The 15,858-nt window shown below is 35.6% G+C and overlaps 1 protein-coding gene across 9 annotated transcripts in view; it reads left to right on the plus strand.

The window, feature by feature from the left end:
- ANKRD28 (ankyrin repeat domain 28) overlaps nt 1-15,858 on the plus strand; it is a 179,095-nt gene that overhangs the window by 98,586 nt on the left and 64,651 nt on the right. For 5 of the 9 annotated variants that reach the window (XM_066244376.1, XM_066244375.1, XM_066244377.1 and 2 more), the window contains one exon: nt 14,595-14,665. The exons of the other annotated variants lie outside the window; for them this stretch is intronic. In XM_066244376.1, coding sequence (XP_066100473.1) covers nt 14,595-14,665 — 71 coding nt within the window. The remainder of the gene's footprint in view (nt 1-14,594; nt 14,666-15,858) is intronic. 9 annotated transcript variants of the gene reach the window in all.

Genomic DNA, 15,858 nt, shown 5'->3' on the forward strand with positions numbered 1-15,858 from the left:
AATGTACTAGCCAAGAGAACTGAAGGGGTTCAAGAGAAAAATTGGGTTTCCTCATAATTAGGCATCTTCTACTTTAATGTGAATTAATGGGCTACAGGTTAATGGTTAATATGTGGAATTTTTTTTACAAACATTATTCAATCAACAGTTTTATGTTAAGAAATAGGCTAGAAAAAGTACAGTTCCAGTTAGTGGGAGAGAATAGGCTAGGAGTGTGGAGTTAAAGGGGATCAGGTAAGTGGAAAAGGAAAGAAGGTAAATGATTTGTTTCCTATGGATACAAATCAAGCTCTTCCTTAGACTTTCTTTCCCTTCAGACTATCAGTTGAACTTTAATTTAAGAAAAATAAAATACAAACTTACTTGGAGTAAAATGAGCTGAAATGAAATCCAAGGCTAGATTTCTAAAATAGAACCCCAGTTTTCTACATTCCAAAGGAGAAATAAACCAGGCTCTGTGTTGCCATGAGAGGCACAGCAGACAGTATAAACAGCACAGGCTCTGTGACCAGACAGATTTGGATACAAATCATGGCCTCACTTCTTACCACCTCTGTTATCTTTGGGAAGTTATTTAATCTCTCAGCCTCATCTGATAAGTGGAAATAATATAAAATTTACAGACTTGTCGAAACAGATGAGATGATGTAGTTAAAGTACCTAGAAAAGTATGTGGTAAGAATCTGGACTATTGTTTTAAGCAGCCTTTCTCTTTTCTTTAAAAATTTTCCTTGCCCCATTCTGAAATCCAGCCACATTCTGAAATACCAAATTGGAAGAACTGACTTACTGAGGAAATAAAAATGGAGAAAAGAGCTTATTCCACAATCTAGAGCAGTGTTTTTCAACCACCAGTCCACGGACCCATCTGCCAGAAATTTTGTGCTGGTCCGTGAAAAAGTTCACTACCCTGATGTTATATGAAGATTATAGACCCAATGATCCTAGTCGAATTCGCTTATACTCGGTGATTTCTGCCTTAGTGGTCCCCAAAATAATTTTCCTATTTTCACTGATCCCCAAGTATAAAAAAGGTTGAAAACCACTGATCTAGAGAGACAAAGGACATATATAGTGGAACACATATATTCTTATTCAGCAAATACTAGAATTAAAAAACAGCCTCTAGCCTGACCTGAGGTGGTGCAGTGGATAAAGCGTCGACCTGGAAATGCTGAGGTCGCCGGTTCGAAACCCTAGGCTTGCCTGGTCAAGGCACATATGGGAGTTGATGCTTCCAGCTCCTCCCCCCCTGTCTCTCTCTCCTCTCTCTCTGTCTCTCTCTCCCTCTCTCTCTCCTCTCTAAAATGAATAAATAAAATAAAAATTAAAAAAAAAACCCAGCCTTTAATGCTATACAGACGCATCTTACTGAACAGGATCCCTAGTAGCTGAGTAAATAATGAGGATTTGTATAATTTATGAATAGCAGAGTTATAACAAGTTAAAAGATAGGAGTAATCAGGAGTGTGTTCCTAACTTTTAAAACCAATGCCATACCAAATGACTGCCCTGGCCTTCTATAAATCTTTACATAATTTAGGAAGACTGAACCCAGAATCAGAAGGAATTTTAGTTAGGTAGATTATGGCATTTGCTATAATTTTATGCATACTTTTTATAAAAGTAATTTACAAAAATAATTTATAAAATAGTGAATGTTTATTCAGTTCACTCATGTTACATCAATTTAAAATTCCTATTAACTCTTTAAAAGTTGATTAGAATGGTTTTATAGAAGAGACAGAACAGAAATAAATTTTTTTTAAAAAGGGACAAAGCCTAAAGTTAGTAGAAGGAAATAAGAAAAGTCAGAGCAGAAATAAATGAAATAAAAAGATCAATGAAACTAAGAGCTTGATATTTTTTGAAAAAAATAAAATAGGCGAACCTTTAGCTAGATTTACTAAGAAAAAGAGAGAACTCAAGTATATAAAATCATAAATGAAAGAGGAGGTATTATAGCTGATACCACAGAAATACAAAGTATCATAAGAGAGAACTATGAACAATTATATGTCATCAATTTTGACAACCTAGACGAAATGTATAAATGCTAAAAAAACATAGAGCTGAATCATGTGTATAACATTCAACCAAGAATGAATGGTAAGGAAACAGGAAATCTGAACAGACCATTTACTAGTAAGGAGATTGAATCTGCAATAAAAAAAAACCCTTCCAACAAAATAAAATCTAAGAATGATGGCTTCACTGATTAATTCCACCAAGTTTTAAAGAAAAATTCATTGCTAATTCTTCTCAAACTCTTCCAAAAAATAGAAAAGGAAGGAACACTTCCAAACTTTTTTTTTACAAGGTCAGTATTGCCCCAATAACAAAACCATTCAAAGGCACTGTAGGAAAAGACTTACTATAGGCCACTATTCTTGATGAACACAGCCACAAAGATCTTCAGCAAAATATTAGCAAACTGAATTCAACAATACATTACAAAGCTCATACACCATGACCAAATGGGATTTATTCCAGTGATACAAGAATGGGTTCAACATCTACAAATCCATTGGTGCAGTATACCACGTTGGCAAAATCAAGAATAAAAATCATGTAATTGTCTCAATAGATGCAGAAAAAGCATTTGACAAAATTTAACATCCATTCATGATAAAAAGCTGTTAACAAAATGAGTGTACAGGGAACAACATACCTTAACATAATAAAGGTCATATATGAGAAGTCCCCACTAATCTCATTTTCAAAGGTTAAAAGCTGAAAGCTTTTCCTCTATAATCAGTAAGTCCTAGCCAGAGCAGTTAGTCAAAAAGAAATAAAAGGTGTCCAAATTGGAAAGGAAGACACAAACTGCTTCTATATGTAGATAACATGATGTTATGTACAGAAAACTGTAAAGACTCTACCAAAAACTAAACTAATAAATTCAGCAAAGTTGCAGGATACAAAACCATACAAAAATCTGTTGCATTTCTATGTACTAATAAAGTATTGGAAAGAGAAATTAAGAAAATCCCACTTACAATTGCATCAAGAAGAGTAAAATAGGCCTGACCTGTGGTGGTGCAGTGGATAAAGCGTCGACCTGGAAATGCTGAGGTTGCCGGTTCAAAACCCTGGGCTTGCCTGGTCAAGGCACATATGGGAGTTGATGCTTCCAGCTCCTCCCCCCTTCTCTCTCTCTGTCTCTCTCTCCTCTCTCTCTCTGTCTCCCTCTCTCTCTCCTCTCTAAAAATGAATAAATAAAATTAAAAAAATAAAATTAAATAACAATGGTAAATAAAATCTTTAAAAAAAAAAAAAAGAAGAGTAAAATAGCTAAGAAAAATTAATTTAACCAAGGAGGTGAAAGAACTATACACTGAAAACTGTAAGACATTGATGAAGAAAAAAATGAAGAAGACAAATTAATAGAAAGATATTTTGTGTTCATGAATTGGAATAATTAACATTGTTACTACCCAAAGTAATCCACAGATTCATTTCAATTTCTATCAAAACTCCAATGGCATCTTTCATAGAAATAGAAAAAGTGATTCTATAGTAAAATTTGTATGGCACCACAATAACCAAAGCAGTCTTCAGAAAGAACAACAAAGCTAGGGGAATCAGACCTTCCTATTTCAAATTATATTACAAAGCAATAGTAATCAAAATAGCATAGTATTTGCATAAACATAAATACATAGGTCAGTGTAACAAAAAGAGAGCTCATATTCACACAAATATGGTCAATTAATTAATAACAAAGGAGCCCAAAATACAATGGGGAAGGGACATTCTCTTCAATAAATGGTGTTGGGAAAACTGGGCCACTATCTTGCACTATATATAAAAATCAACTCAAAATGGATTAATAGTTTGAATATAAAACCTGAAATCATAAAAGTTCTAGAAGAAAACATACAGGGTAAACTGCTTGACATCAATCTTATTAATGTTTAGATTACTAAGATGTTTAGATTACTTAGATGTTTTAGATTTGACACCAAAGTAAACAAAAGCAGAAATAACAGGGAAGGCTACATTAAATTAAATAGCTTCTTCACAGCAGAGAAAAGCAACAAAATGAAAAGGCAACCGACAGAATGGGAGAAAATATTTACAATCCATATATCTGATAAGGGGTTGATATCCAAAATACATAAAGAGCTCATACAACTGAATAGCAAAATTTAAAAAATCTGATTAAAAATTGAGCAGAGGTACTGAATAGACATTTTTCCAAAGAAGGTGTAAATGTGGCAACAGGTATATGAAAAGTTGTTCAATATCACTCATGATCAGGGTAATGCAAAGCCAAGCCACAATGAGCTATTACCTCACACTTGTTAGAATGGCTGTCATAAAAAAGGCAAGAGATAACAAGTTTGGCATGATGGTAAAGGAAAGGGAACTTGGGGACCAATGTGCACTCTTGGTGGAAATGTAAATTTCCATTGGTACAGCCATTGTGGGAAACAGTGTGGAAGTTTCTCAAAAACATATATATATAATAGAACTGCCATATGATCCAGCAGTTCTACTTCTGAGTATATATCCAAAGGAATGAAATCACCATCTCAAGGACATATATCTCCACTCCCATGTTTATTGCAGCATTATTCACAATAGTCAAGACATGGAAACAACTAAGTGTCTGTCAGCAGATGGATAAAGAAGATGTGGTATTAGGGGGAAGGGAGAAAAGGGGTAAAATGGAGGTGGAAAGAGACTTTGGATGGGGGTGTTGGGGCACGATGTGGTGGGTAGCGTTATATTGAGTTGGACACTTGAAACCATGTCAACACGATAATTAAAAATAAATTTTAAAAAGGATGTGATATGCACAGGAATATTATTCAGCCTTAAAAAAGAAGGAAATCCTGCCATTTACAACAACATGGATGAAACTTGAGGACAGTGCACTAGGGAGATAAGCCAGACACAGAGAAGAAAACTAATACATGATTGCACTTACGTGTGGAATATATGGTTGCCCACAGTGGTGAACATGGTGTGGGGTAAATGGGTAAAGGTGGTGAGTTACAGACTTCCAGTTATAGAATAAATATGTCCTGGGAATGTGAAGTGCAACATATTGGCTATAGTTAACAATAATATATTGTACAGGGTGGGCAAAAGTGGAGTCATGGTGGTTTGCATGGAGAATAATACAATAAGGGTGGTAAACACAATACAATATACAGGTATGTATCGAATGGTACCCCTGAAATAATATATATAACTTTATTAACTAGTCACCCCAGTAAATTCAATTAAAACTTAAAAAATAAAAGTAAAAGAAAATTATACAAGAATAAACTGTTTTGCATACTCACAACTGTAAACTTACTTTTCCCTACCCTGTGTATTTGTGAGTTACTAAGTGGATAGATCTTAAAAGTTCTTTCTCATCACAAGAAAAGTACATTTTTAACTATGTGAGATTATGAATAATAACTTTAATCATTTTGCAGTATATACATATGTCATTTTGTGCACCTAAAACGAATACAATTTATATGTCAATTTTATCTCTGAAACTTCCGAGGGAATAAATATGACTCAGAACAGTAGTCTTCAAACATTATATGTAGATTCTGAAGGGTCCGTAGATTCTGAAGGGGTTCTACTTAAATTTGGTTTGAGTGCCATGATTGTTGAAGCCCAAGTTAGACACTGATTTTATACCCCTGATTTCAAAACTACCTTATCATTATATATAAATTAGGTAGAAGATAATTAAGTTCATGGAGATTAAAAAATAGGCAACAAATTAAGCTAATTTTTTCAGAGTTAGTAATGAAAACAGTGTAGAGAAGTCTAGGGGAGATTGCTCTTGTCCTTATTTACTAATAACATGTTATATTAGGTTAACCTGAACTGGTGTGGTCTTAAGAAAATTCAGCAATGTGAATTCATTCCCACATAGTTTTCACATTATTCAAAGTAATGATATGCTTCAATAAGAGCATACAATAAAGTAAATTACTATAATTGTCTTATAAAAACTACATTGGTAGGCCTGACCTGTGGTGGCGCAGTGGGATAAAGCGTCGACCTGGAACACTGAGGTCGCCGGTTCGAAACCTTGGGCTTGCCTGGTCAAGGCACATATGGGAGTTGATGCTTCCTGCTCCTCCCCCTTCTCTCTCTCTCTGTCTCTCTCACTCCTCTCTCTCTAAAAAAAAAAAAAAATCAATAAATAAAATATTAAAAAAAAAAAAAAAACTACATTGGTATCCCTGGCAAGGTTATTTGTTCCTAAAATATTCCTTTAAAATGAAAAATGAAGAGTGTAAAAAGGTTGAAATCATCCCATAAAGTTATGTTCTTTCATTTTCATGTTTCAGGTATTTTCTGAATTTCAATGTTGAGAAATTAGGAAACTCCTTCTCTAATTTGTTTCACTCTAATATTTTCATTGTTAGGAATTAGGACTTTACATTCGTGTTGTAATCATAATTCCTACTGTTTACATACACACACCCTCTGTCTTTATCCATAGTTTTTGTTTCTAAGTTTTTTATTTTGATGTATCTCTTGGTTGAATAGACATTATCATCAAATGATTTTTGTTTTCATATTCTCAGTTAGAGTTCATGGATGTCATATTTCCTGGTATCTTACTTATTTAGGACTATCGTCTTTCTTATTTAACTGAAGGGTAAATTGGTTAGTAATAAAATTCTTGATTCATGGTTTTTCCTCTCAGTTTTGTAGATGTTACTCCAGGGTCTTCCAGATTTGACTGAAAGTGTTGGATCAGGCTTTCCCTGCTTATTATTTCCATCCCCCCATCCCACCCTCCACCACCACGGTCACTCCTCTTCTGCCTGGATACCTGTAGGATTCAGTTCTTTATTCCTGAAATTTAGTATTCCTAACTTCATTAGGCTAAACCTGTTGATTATTTTTTCTGGGATATAATGTAAAGAAAGTGTATTTTTAGTGCTGAAATTCAGTTTTTTAAATGTTATTTATATCTTCCATTAAATCTTTGAATGAATGTTTTATTTCCGTGTGTTTCTCAGTAAATTTTTCTACATGTGTTTTTGTACTAAGTTGGATCTCTTTCATCTGTTTCATCAGTTTTTCTTGAATTGTAATTTTGTCTTTTTCATTTAATTTTAGGCTATTTCCTTATACTTGTTCTTCATTCAACAAATATTTAAAGAGCATATCTGTGTATGAGGCATTATTCTAGGTACTGTGGGTAGACTAGAGAATAAAATAGATGAAATCCCAGCCTTCATGGAGTTTGTTTTAATTGTCTTCCGTATCTTTAGAACAGCTATTTGCTAAAGAATAGAGTATAGGGAGGGGCAAAAAGTGAGCATCAGTTGGGTGTTTTCTTCAAATACCTCTCAACTCAACTGTGTTTTCTCTCAATCCTACCAGTAGGCTCTTTTCTTTAGTTCTTGATGTACTTAGGGTAATCCGTGTGACTTGGCAGCCCCTTAGATCACAGGTTCTTAGGTAGCGATCTCCTAGGGATTGGCTTCTACCCTCCATCTTCAGCTGGGCCAGAAATAGTGAAGATGTCTGCTTGCTTCCTCCTCTTCACTGTCCCACCCTGTTGTTCTGTGTTTTCGGGTTAGAGTCCTATCAGGAGCTTCTATGGATAGTCCACACAACTCATTTAAAAGATTGTTGGATAGGGATTCAAGGATATAGACAGCAGAGAAATAAGGGCTGACAGATGGACCATACACACAAACAGGCTCTTTTAGAAGACTCAGTCATCTTTCCAGGATCTGAAGCAGCTTTATTTGACTTGGTGTCCTTCCTCATTTTGGTCTACATGTCACTGTATTTGGTAGGAATTCTTCATAGTTTGGTTTGTGGTTGTAACTTTCTTGTTGTATTGAACATGCCATCTTTGACATGTTACATGTGTTCAAACCAGTGAATCCATACCTAGAATTTATAGTAACACTGGAGTCTAATAGAATTAATTTCACAATTATTATTGAATAGGGTGAAATAAGAGGAAACAATGATTGCTTACTGTATTTCAAATATCATGCTAAATTTAGCCTTTTCACTTATCTCATTTTGTTTTCTTAACTGTAAGCAAACTAAAGCATCTAATGATTCATGGCTGTGAGTTGTACTACTGATTGGAGCGGGAGCTAGCATTTAGACTCAGACGTTCTGACTACAGAGTCTATATTCTTAACTCTGGTATAATCTGAGCAGCTCTTCCTCCACTCTGTACTTTCCCCTGCATACACACTTTACCCCTCCCTTCTCCCAGTCACCTCCACTATTTAGTAAAATTGTGTAGGCAGTGACTTTTATTGAAGAACTTCTATTTTAAGTACTAAATTTTTTGGCTACCTAAATATAGATACTTTTATGGGAGGTATTTATTTACTGCTTGTACAGGCATACTTCAGAGGGATTGTGGGTTTGGTTCCAGACCACAGTATAGCAAGTACGTATTGCAGTAAAGCAAGTCATAATCTTTTTGCCGATGGAAGGTCTTGCTGTTGGAAGATCTTGCCTTCAATTTGTAAAAAATGCAGCACCTGTCAGGCACAGTAAACCAAAGCACAATAAAACAAGGTATGCCTGTATTTAAAACCATAAGTTTTAGCAGTACCTCAGACTGTTGCCATCATATGTTAGGTGGTTAAATAACTATGTTGTAGAAGTCATTAATTACAAATTCATTTTATTGGCCTTTTATAGAAAAAGCCCTTGATGAGGAAATATGAAATATTATGTTCTTGATATTAGTAATTAGACCGTATGTATGTGACCTATGAATGCCTGCAGTGCTGGTGTATTGGTTTGCTAGGGCTGCCACAACAAGGCACCACAAGTTGAGTGCCTTAAACAATAGGAACTTATTTTCTCACAGTTTGGGAGGCTAGAAGTCAGAGATCAAGGTGTTGATATAGTTGATGCCTTCTGAAGTTTGTGAGGGAAGGAGCTGTTCTAGGCCTTTCTCCTTGGCTTATAGATGACCATCTTGTTGTGTCTTCCATCTGTACGTGTCTGTTCAAATTTCTTCTGCTTAGGAGGATACCAGTCATATTGCATTAGAACCCACCTAATTTTAACTGAAGTTAACCTCATTTTAACTTAATTACCTCTGTAAAGACCCTATTTCCAAATAAGGAAATTCTGAAGTGCTGGGGTCAGACTTCAACATATGAATTGGAGAGCAGTGGGCACAGTTCAACCCCAATACCCAGTGTCCATAACTTTTTCTTAAATGATACAGTGCAGCAGCTGTTGATTGTACCCAGCATTATAGGTGGAAAAGTGGAACTGTAATTGCCTTTTGTTCATTCCACCCCCAAGCTGAAAACAGAATCAGAAGCTTTTGCCACTGCTCTGGGTAGGCAGCTGAAGGACAGCATTATTTCCAGTTTGGGAAGAGGAGTGAAAGCACTTGGCTCCTGGCCCGGTTCACTGGTTATGGACATCTCCTCTGTGGTGAGGAACAGAGAACCATTCTCTGCTAATAGAAGTTTTAGAAAATTACTAGGGGAACTGTTTATAATTATTACAAACACATATGAAAAACAAATAACTTTAATAGTATCAACTATCAAGTACTCAGCTTAGATCAGAAGACGACAGACCTTTTTATGTAAAGGACCTTACAGACACTGTGGTAACTACTCAACTCCTTTCATGTGAAAGCTATGTATTTAACTCTTAAATGAATAGATGTAGCTCTGTAGGCGGTAAAACCTCATTCATACAACAGATGGTTGGCAGCCTCTGAGCTATAGTATGAAGACCCTTGGCATAGATGATAAAGAGACTACCTCATCTGTTTAATGTTAAAGTAGGGCACAGTAATTAATATGAAAAAATGTATTCTGATTATTTCAAAATAGGATAGAATGTTATAACTGGATCTTAGAGATCATTTAGCACAACCCTGATTTTACTGATAATTGAAGTTCCAAAAGTCAAAGACTTGGCAGATGTTGGTGACTGACTCGATTAGGGAGAACACTGGTGGATCAATTACCTTGCAGAATGAGACCTAGAGTCGAATAGGATACTCTGATTTGAGTGTCTCACACTTAGAATGCACTATGCATAAACAGGAGCCTCCTATGTTGTTTTAACCTGAGGCTCACCCTCCCACTCACCCCTCTTCTTGCCCCATACACACAACACACATATACACATAAGAGGTAGGGATTATGATTAACAAGTGAAGCTCTAGACTGTGGGTAACAGAACAGCCCCAGGTTCACACAGCCTATTGGTTACAGAACCATTATTAGATCACAGGTCCCACCCCTGGGTTCCTTCTGCTAACCCCTGTCTCCTTACACGTCCAGACCTCTCTTCAACTGCCTTACTCTCTAGAGACCAGGGTAGACTAATGTAAGTAATCAGATTTTTAATTTTTTTAAATTACTTTCTGGTTTATCTTCAAATGAACTAGACATTTATCTAATTCTAGAAACCTTAAATAACATTTTTCTTTAAGAATATTATTTCAGAGTATATTTTTATATGTATGAATTATTAAGTAAAAAGATTGGGTGAAAGAAAGCTAGTTGTCTGGATTTATCTGTGTACTCCAACTGTGGCATCCATTTGGTTTTATTTCGCTTTATTAAGGCTGGTGTTTAAGTGGATATGATTTCTCCCCCTTCCCCTTCTTTTTTTGCCTCCATCTTTATAGTGTTAGCCTTTGTGGCTAATTTTAAGTTGTCTGATTAATCTTACTCTGGAAATGTCTTTTCCATGCTGCCATATTTATTGCTCTTAAACCATTTTTTGTTTTATAGCCAGCTGCTGCTCTTGTAATATATATTGTTATACTATAGTTGTCTGTTAATATGTAAAACATACTAATTACCAGTGTGGACAGGGGGGATAATTCCTTCTACTGGTGCTCTTAGAGATAGCCCAACATTTCTCATACACTTGACCTTTAATTTCCAAGGAATTAAAACATTTGATTGGTGTTATTAGAAGAAACACATGATTTAAGAAAAGACTTGTCTCTTCTTAGATTAGGATCATATATCTAAAATCCCATTGTGCTGATCTTCATGTAGATAAGTATCTTTAGAATCTAAAAAGAGCAAGCCAACTTTTTAAATCTAATTGTCTTATTAGTACAAGTAGCAGTATGATTATCCTCTGTAAACTGTAAACAGATTCTTTGTTTTAGTCACTCAGATTTTTTGATAAATTGAAGAAAAAGAAAAGACTGTTTAATTATTATAACTTAAAATGGCAAAATGAAGCCAGCAGGGTTTTTTGCTTTGGCTGCCAAATGTGCCATGAAAATTAAATTTTCTTCCTTCAGTTGTTTATCTGATAACTCATAACCAAAAGAAAGACTACCTTACCTTTACCTTCTTCCTAATTACTTTCCAATTTTTTTTCCTTGCACTTGAAGCCAAATTTTGGGATATTTTTATAACCACTTATTCCCCCTGAAATGTTTTATTTTTTAACTTTTTTTTTTTTTTTTTTTTTGTATTTTTCTGAAGCTAGAAACGGGGAGAGACAGTCAGACAGACTCCCCCATGCGCCGGACTGGGATCCACCCGGCACGCCCACCAGGGGCAACTAGTCCCGCCAGGGGGTGATGCTCTGCCCCTCCGGGGTGTGGCTCTGCTGTGATCAGAGCCACTCTAGCGCCTGGGGCAGAGGCCAAGGAGCCATCCCCAGCACCCCAGCCATCTTTGCTCCAATGGAGCCTTGGCTGCGGGAGGGGAAGAGAGAGACAGAGAGGAAGGAGGGGGGGGTGGAGAAGCAAATGGGTGGCTTCTCCTATGTGCCCTGGCCGGGAATCGAACCCGGGTCCCCCGCACGCCAGGCCGATGCTCTACCGCTGAGCCAACCGGCCAGGGCTGTTTTATTTTTAAATAGGTAGCATTTCAGTTTTGTTTAAAAATTGGAATATATATATTTAAATGTACACAGTACACAGTGAAGTTGCCTTTTTACCCCAATCCCCCATCCCATCACCCAGTTCTCGTTGCACCCTTCCACCAACATAAACACATAGGCAGCCAGTGTTATTAATTAATGTAATAGCTTACCATTCCTCTGGGGGTTTCTTATAAAATGAGTATAGAGATGATCTCTTCCTTTTTCTACATAAAAGTAATGACTATTATTCATACAGTTTTCACTTACTGCATTTTTTATTTTATTTTTTCATTCATCTTTATCAGCACACAGATCCTCCTCATTTTTAGTGACAGCCACATTCTATTTTGTTGTTATTTAGTACCTTGAATCAGACTTACAACCTCTCCTGTTTGTTGAAGCCCCACTATCAGGCCTCATTCTTCTTTTCCTTGTCTATCCAGGTACTTGTCTCTTCTGAGTGTCTGTTTCACCACCCGTTAGGCCAGGGGTCCCCAAACTACGGCCCGCGGGCCGCATGCAGCCCCCTGAGGCCATTTATCCGGCCTCCGCCGCACTTCTGGAAGGGGCACCTCTTTCATTGGTGGTCAGTGAGAGGAGCATAGTTCCCATTGAAATACTGGTCAATTTGTTGATTTAAATTTACTTGTTCTTTATTTTAAATATTGTATTTGTTCCCGTTTTTTTTTGTTTTTGTTTTTTTTTTACTTTAAAATAAGATATGTGCAGTGTGCATAGGGATTTGTTCATAGTTTTTTTTATAGTCTGGCCCTCCAATGGTCTGAGGGACAGTGAACTGGCCCCCTGTGTAAAAAGTTTGGGGACCCCTGCGTTAGGCCTTAATGCCAGGACTTGCCCTTTTACCTTGCACATAAATGCAAACTTGTACAACGAGGTATAGGGGTAGAAAACCATTGACTTTCCAAGCATATACATGGGAGAATAAAGGAGCCTACCCTCATTTTTCTTCACTATGTTTAGGGCCCCAATCTCCTAACCCATAAACATTTCAAGTATTTGTACTATCTGCCTTCTAACCTCTTACCCAAAAGAAACGCTTACCTTATTGTGGTCACACAAGTCTATGTATTAACTGTCTTGTTCTCTACAGAGCCTGGTAGATAGTTGTTCAGATGTTTAGTACATGAATATACCACTCTCTCTGCTAGAAAGGGAGAAAGCCGACTACCTTTCTTTCTCCCAAAGCCTCACTGAGCAATTTTGAAAGCTCTCACTCATACTGGTTGTTGATTCTTTGAGTGTTCTCATTGTTACTGCCTACAGAGCATTCAACTGCATAGAATTTCAACTGTTCCATCTGTGTATGATTTCCTACACCTGCATATCATTTCATTTTCTCTAACATTCAAGACTTTTAAAACTACCTCTAATATATATATATTATATATATTATATATATAATATATATATCTGTTCTGTGTGTACTAGGTACATTTACTGTATTTTAATCTTTGTAACAAGATAGTAGATCTGTTTTATAGACGAAGAAACAGGTTCAGAAGGACAACGAGCTAGGGACCCAAAGCTAGTAGTTACTAGATCTGTAACTTGAGGGAGTCACTGCATTTGATTATTCTCTGGAATCTCACACTGAAAACAGAATATAAACATTAGGAGGCCTTGGTTCTGCTGTAGTTGACTCTGATATTGAAGTGTTCGCTATATCTGCAAGTCATCATCTAGAAATTAAGGAGATTGGACTAGATATGTAAAGCTGTTTACTATTTTGGATATAAACCTAGTGTTGCTGATAGCGCAGGTTTGTGACCACTTCCTCTAAGAGCTAGGGCTATTTCTGTCTTGTTGAGGCAGGTATCAATCAGTGGTTTTTATGGAGGCAGTAGATTTCTCCCTCCCTCAAATTATGTAATATACTTTATTGTCTTATTAAATGTATTTCCATTCTAACTTTTGTCTATTAATGATTTTTATTATTTTTTATTTATTTTCATTTTTATTGACATTAGTTAGCAAAATTGTACAGGTTTCAGGTGCACAATTTTACAACACATCATCTGTATACTGTGTTATGTGTTCGCCACCCCAAGTCAAGTCTCCCATCTGTTACCATTCATCCCCACTGTGTCTTCCTCCATCCTTTCCACCTCCATTCATCACCACATTTTTGTTTGTAATGATTTTTAAATAACTTTATATTTGATTTTTTTTTTGTTAGTACTTCTTTAAACTTAGGTAGACAACCCAGAAAGCTGTATAGATTGGTTCATTTCTTCAATTTTTTTTCTAAGTCTATAGCCATTGTATCCATTTTATACAATAATTTTGTAATACTAATGTGTTTTTAACTGTCACTGAAAAACTGTTTTGATATTATATTGCCTTATAACATGATGCATTCATTAGTAAAGAAATATGAAGATTTCGTAATAGTCAACATTTTATGTCTGAGTATTATGTATTTATTTAAGTATTTGAGTTTTTAACACACATTCTAAAGTGGGGTCCGATTTTTACTTTGGATATGCTCTGTATAAAGGTGGCTTTTCTAGCCTATACATGATCTTTTATTTTTAATAAAAAGCAAATATTTTATTGGATAATTATATCAATTAAAAAGGATAGTTTTGTTTTATAATTTAAGGGTAAGAAAGTATTATTAAAATGAAGTACTACTTTTTCAATTGTTATTTATCCAATTTGGACTATATATAACTATTTCAGGAGATTGACTTAAAATTATTTTATGCAAAATATTTCAATTTATTTTTTTCTTCTTGTTGCAGGAGCTAGAGTTAATGCCAAAGACAGCAAATGGTTGACACCTTTACACAGAGCAGTTGCATCTTGTAGTGAGGTATGAAATTTCTCTTAGTAAATATATTGTATATAAAAACATTAAGTAGGCTTGCCTGTGAGCCCATATTTAAATTCTGTATTTTCAAAAGAAGGGAAAGCAACTGAAAATGGAGAGTTTAATGTAGTGGAGAGTAGAAAACATACTTCCTACAAAAGAAGAATTATTTTTCTGTCTTATAAAATTCTCCGCAGAGCTTTTCTCTACTGGTTCTCAATAATAGTTGTGATAGTGTTGTAAAATTTCTAGTGACTGTGATCAAGTGGTCTCAGCAGTGTATTATGAAAATTGAAATATTGCTTAGGTAAGCACTCAAATTAGTTTCAAAACATTACTTGATCTCACATTTTACCAGTTCTAAATATATAACCTTCAAATATGTTTGATGTCTTATGAAGAAGAACAGTTACTGCTTATTTATAACCTTGTACATTGTTTACTTTTCCAGTTAACTGACATTTTTGGAGAACATACTTTTTATAATTTTCATATCTTCTAGTCCTCATGATATCCTTGTAGGATAGATATTTAGAGGAAACTAGTTAATGATTTACCAGAAACCACTGAGCTCTTGAGTAGAAGAAATGGGACAAAACTTGGACCCTTTTTTTCCCCTGTCATTTTGCTTCTTTCTAAAATGTATTATCTCTTTTTAAAATTTGTGCCCAGAACACCTATTTTGCCTATCTTATGATAGTTGATACTTATTGAAATTTTTAAAAAATAATTTAAAATATAAAAGTGTATAATAATTATTGAAATATTGCTTAGGTAAACACTGGGATTAGTTTTAAAACATAATTTAAAAATATAAAAGTATATGATTATATAAATTAATGTTAACCCAGTGTTCCTTTAGTTATTAAAATTGTGGGAGACAAGGGAATGTTGCTACTGGTCCTTCTCCCCATCATGGACCAAGTAGTTCTGGAGAAGGAAAGAAAACTGGTGCCTCGGGAGAGTGTTTCTTCAAGAGAAGCTGGGGGAACCCCTGTCTCTTCATTCTTCTTTGTATTCCTCATTGTGAACTACATCATGAACCCAGACCAGGAGTTGAGCACGTACAGAGAAGTAGGGGAAAGTGACTGAGAAGGATTACAAACCCTGCAGGGTGGCAGGGGCAGTCTGTTAGCCATACCCTCCTCATTGGGAAAAGGAGGGAGGGAACAGTGGCCACACTTGAGCACACATTG

The sequence above is a fragment of the Saccopteryx bilineata genome, chromosome 10 (genome assembly GCF_036850765.1).
Source record: "Saccopteryx bilineata isolate mSacBil1 chromosome 10, mSacBil1_pri_phased_curated, whole genome shotgun sequence".
Classification (NCBI taxonomy): domain Eukaryota; kingdom Metazoa; phylum Chordata; class Mammalia; order Chiroptera; family Emballonuridae; genus Saccopteryx; species Saccopteryx bilineata.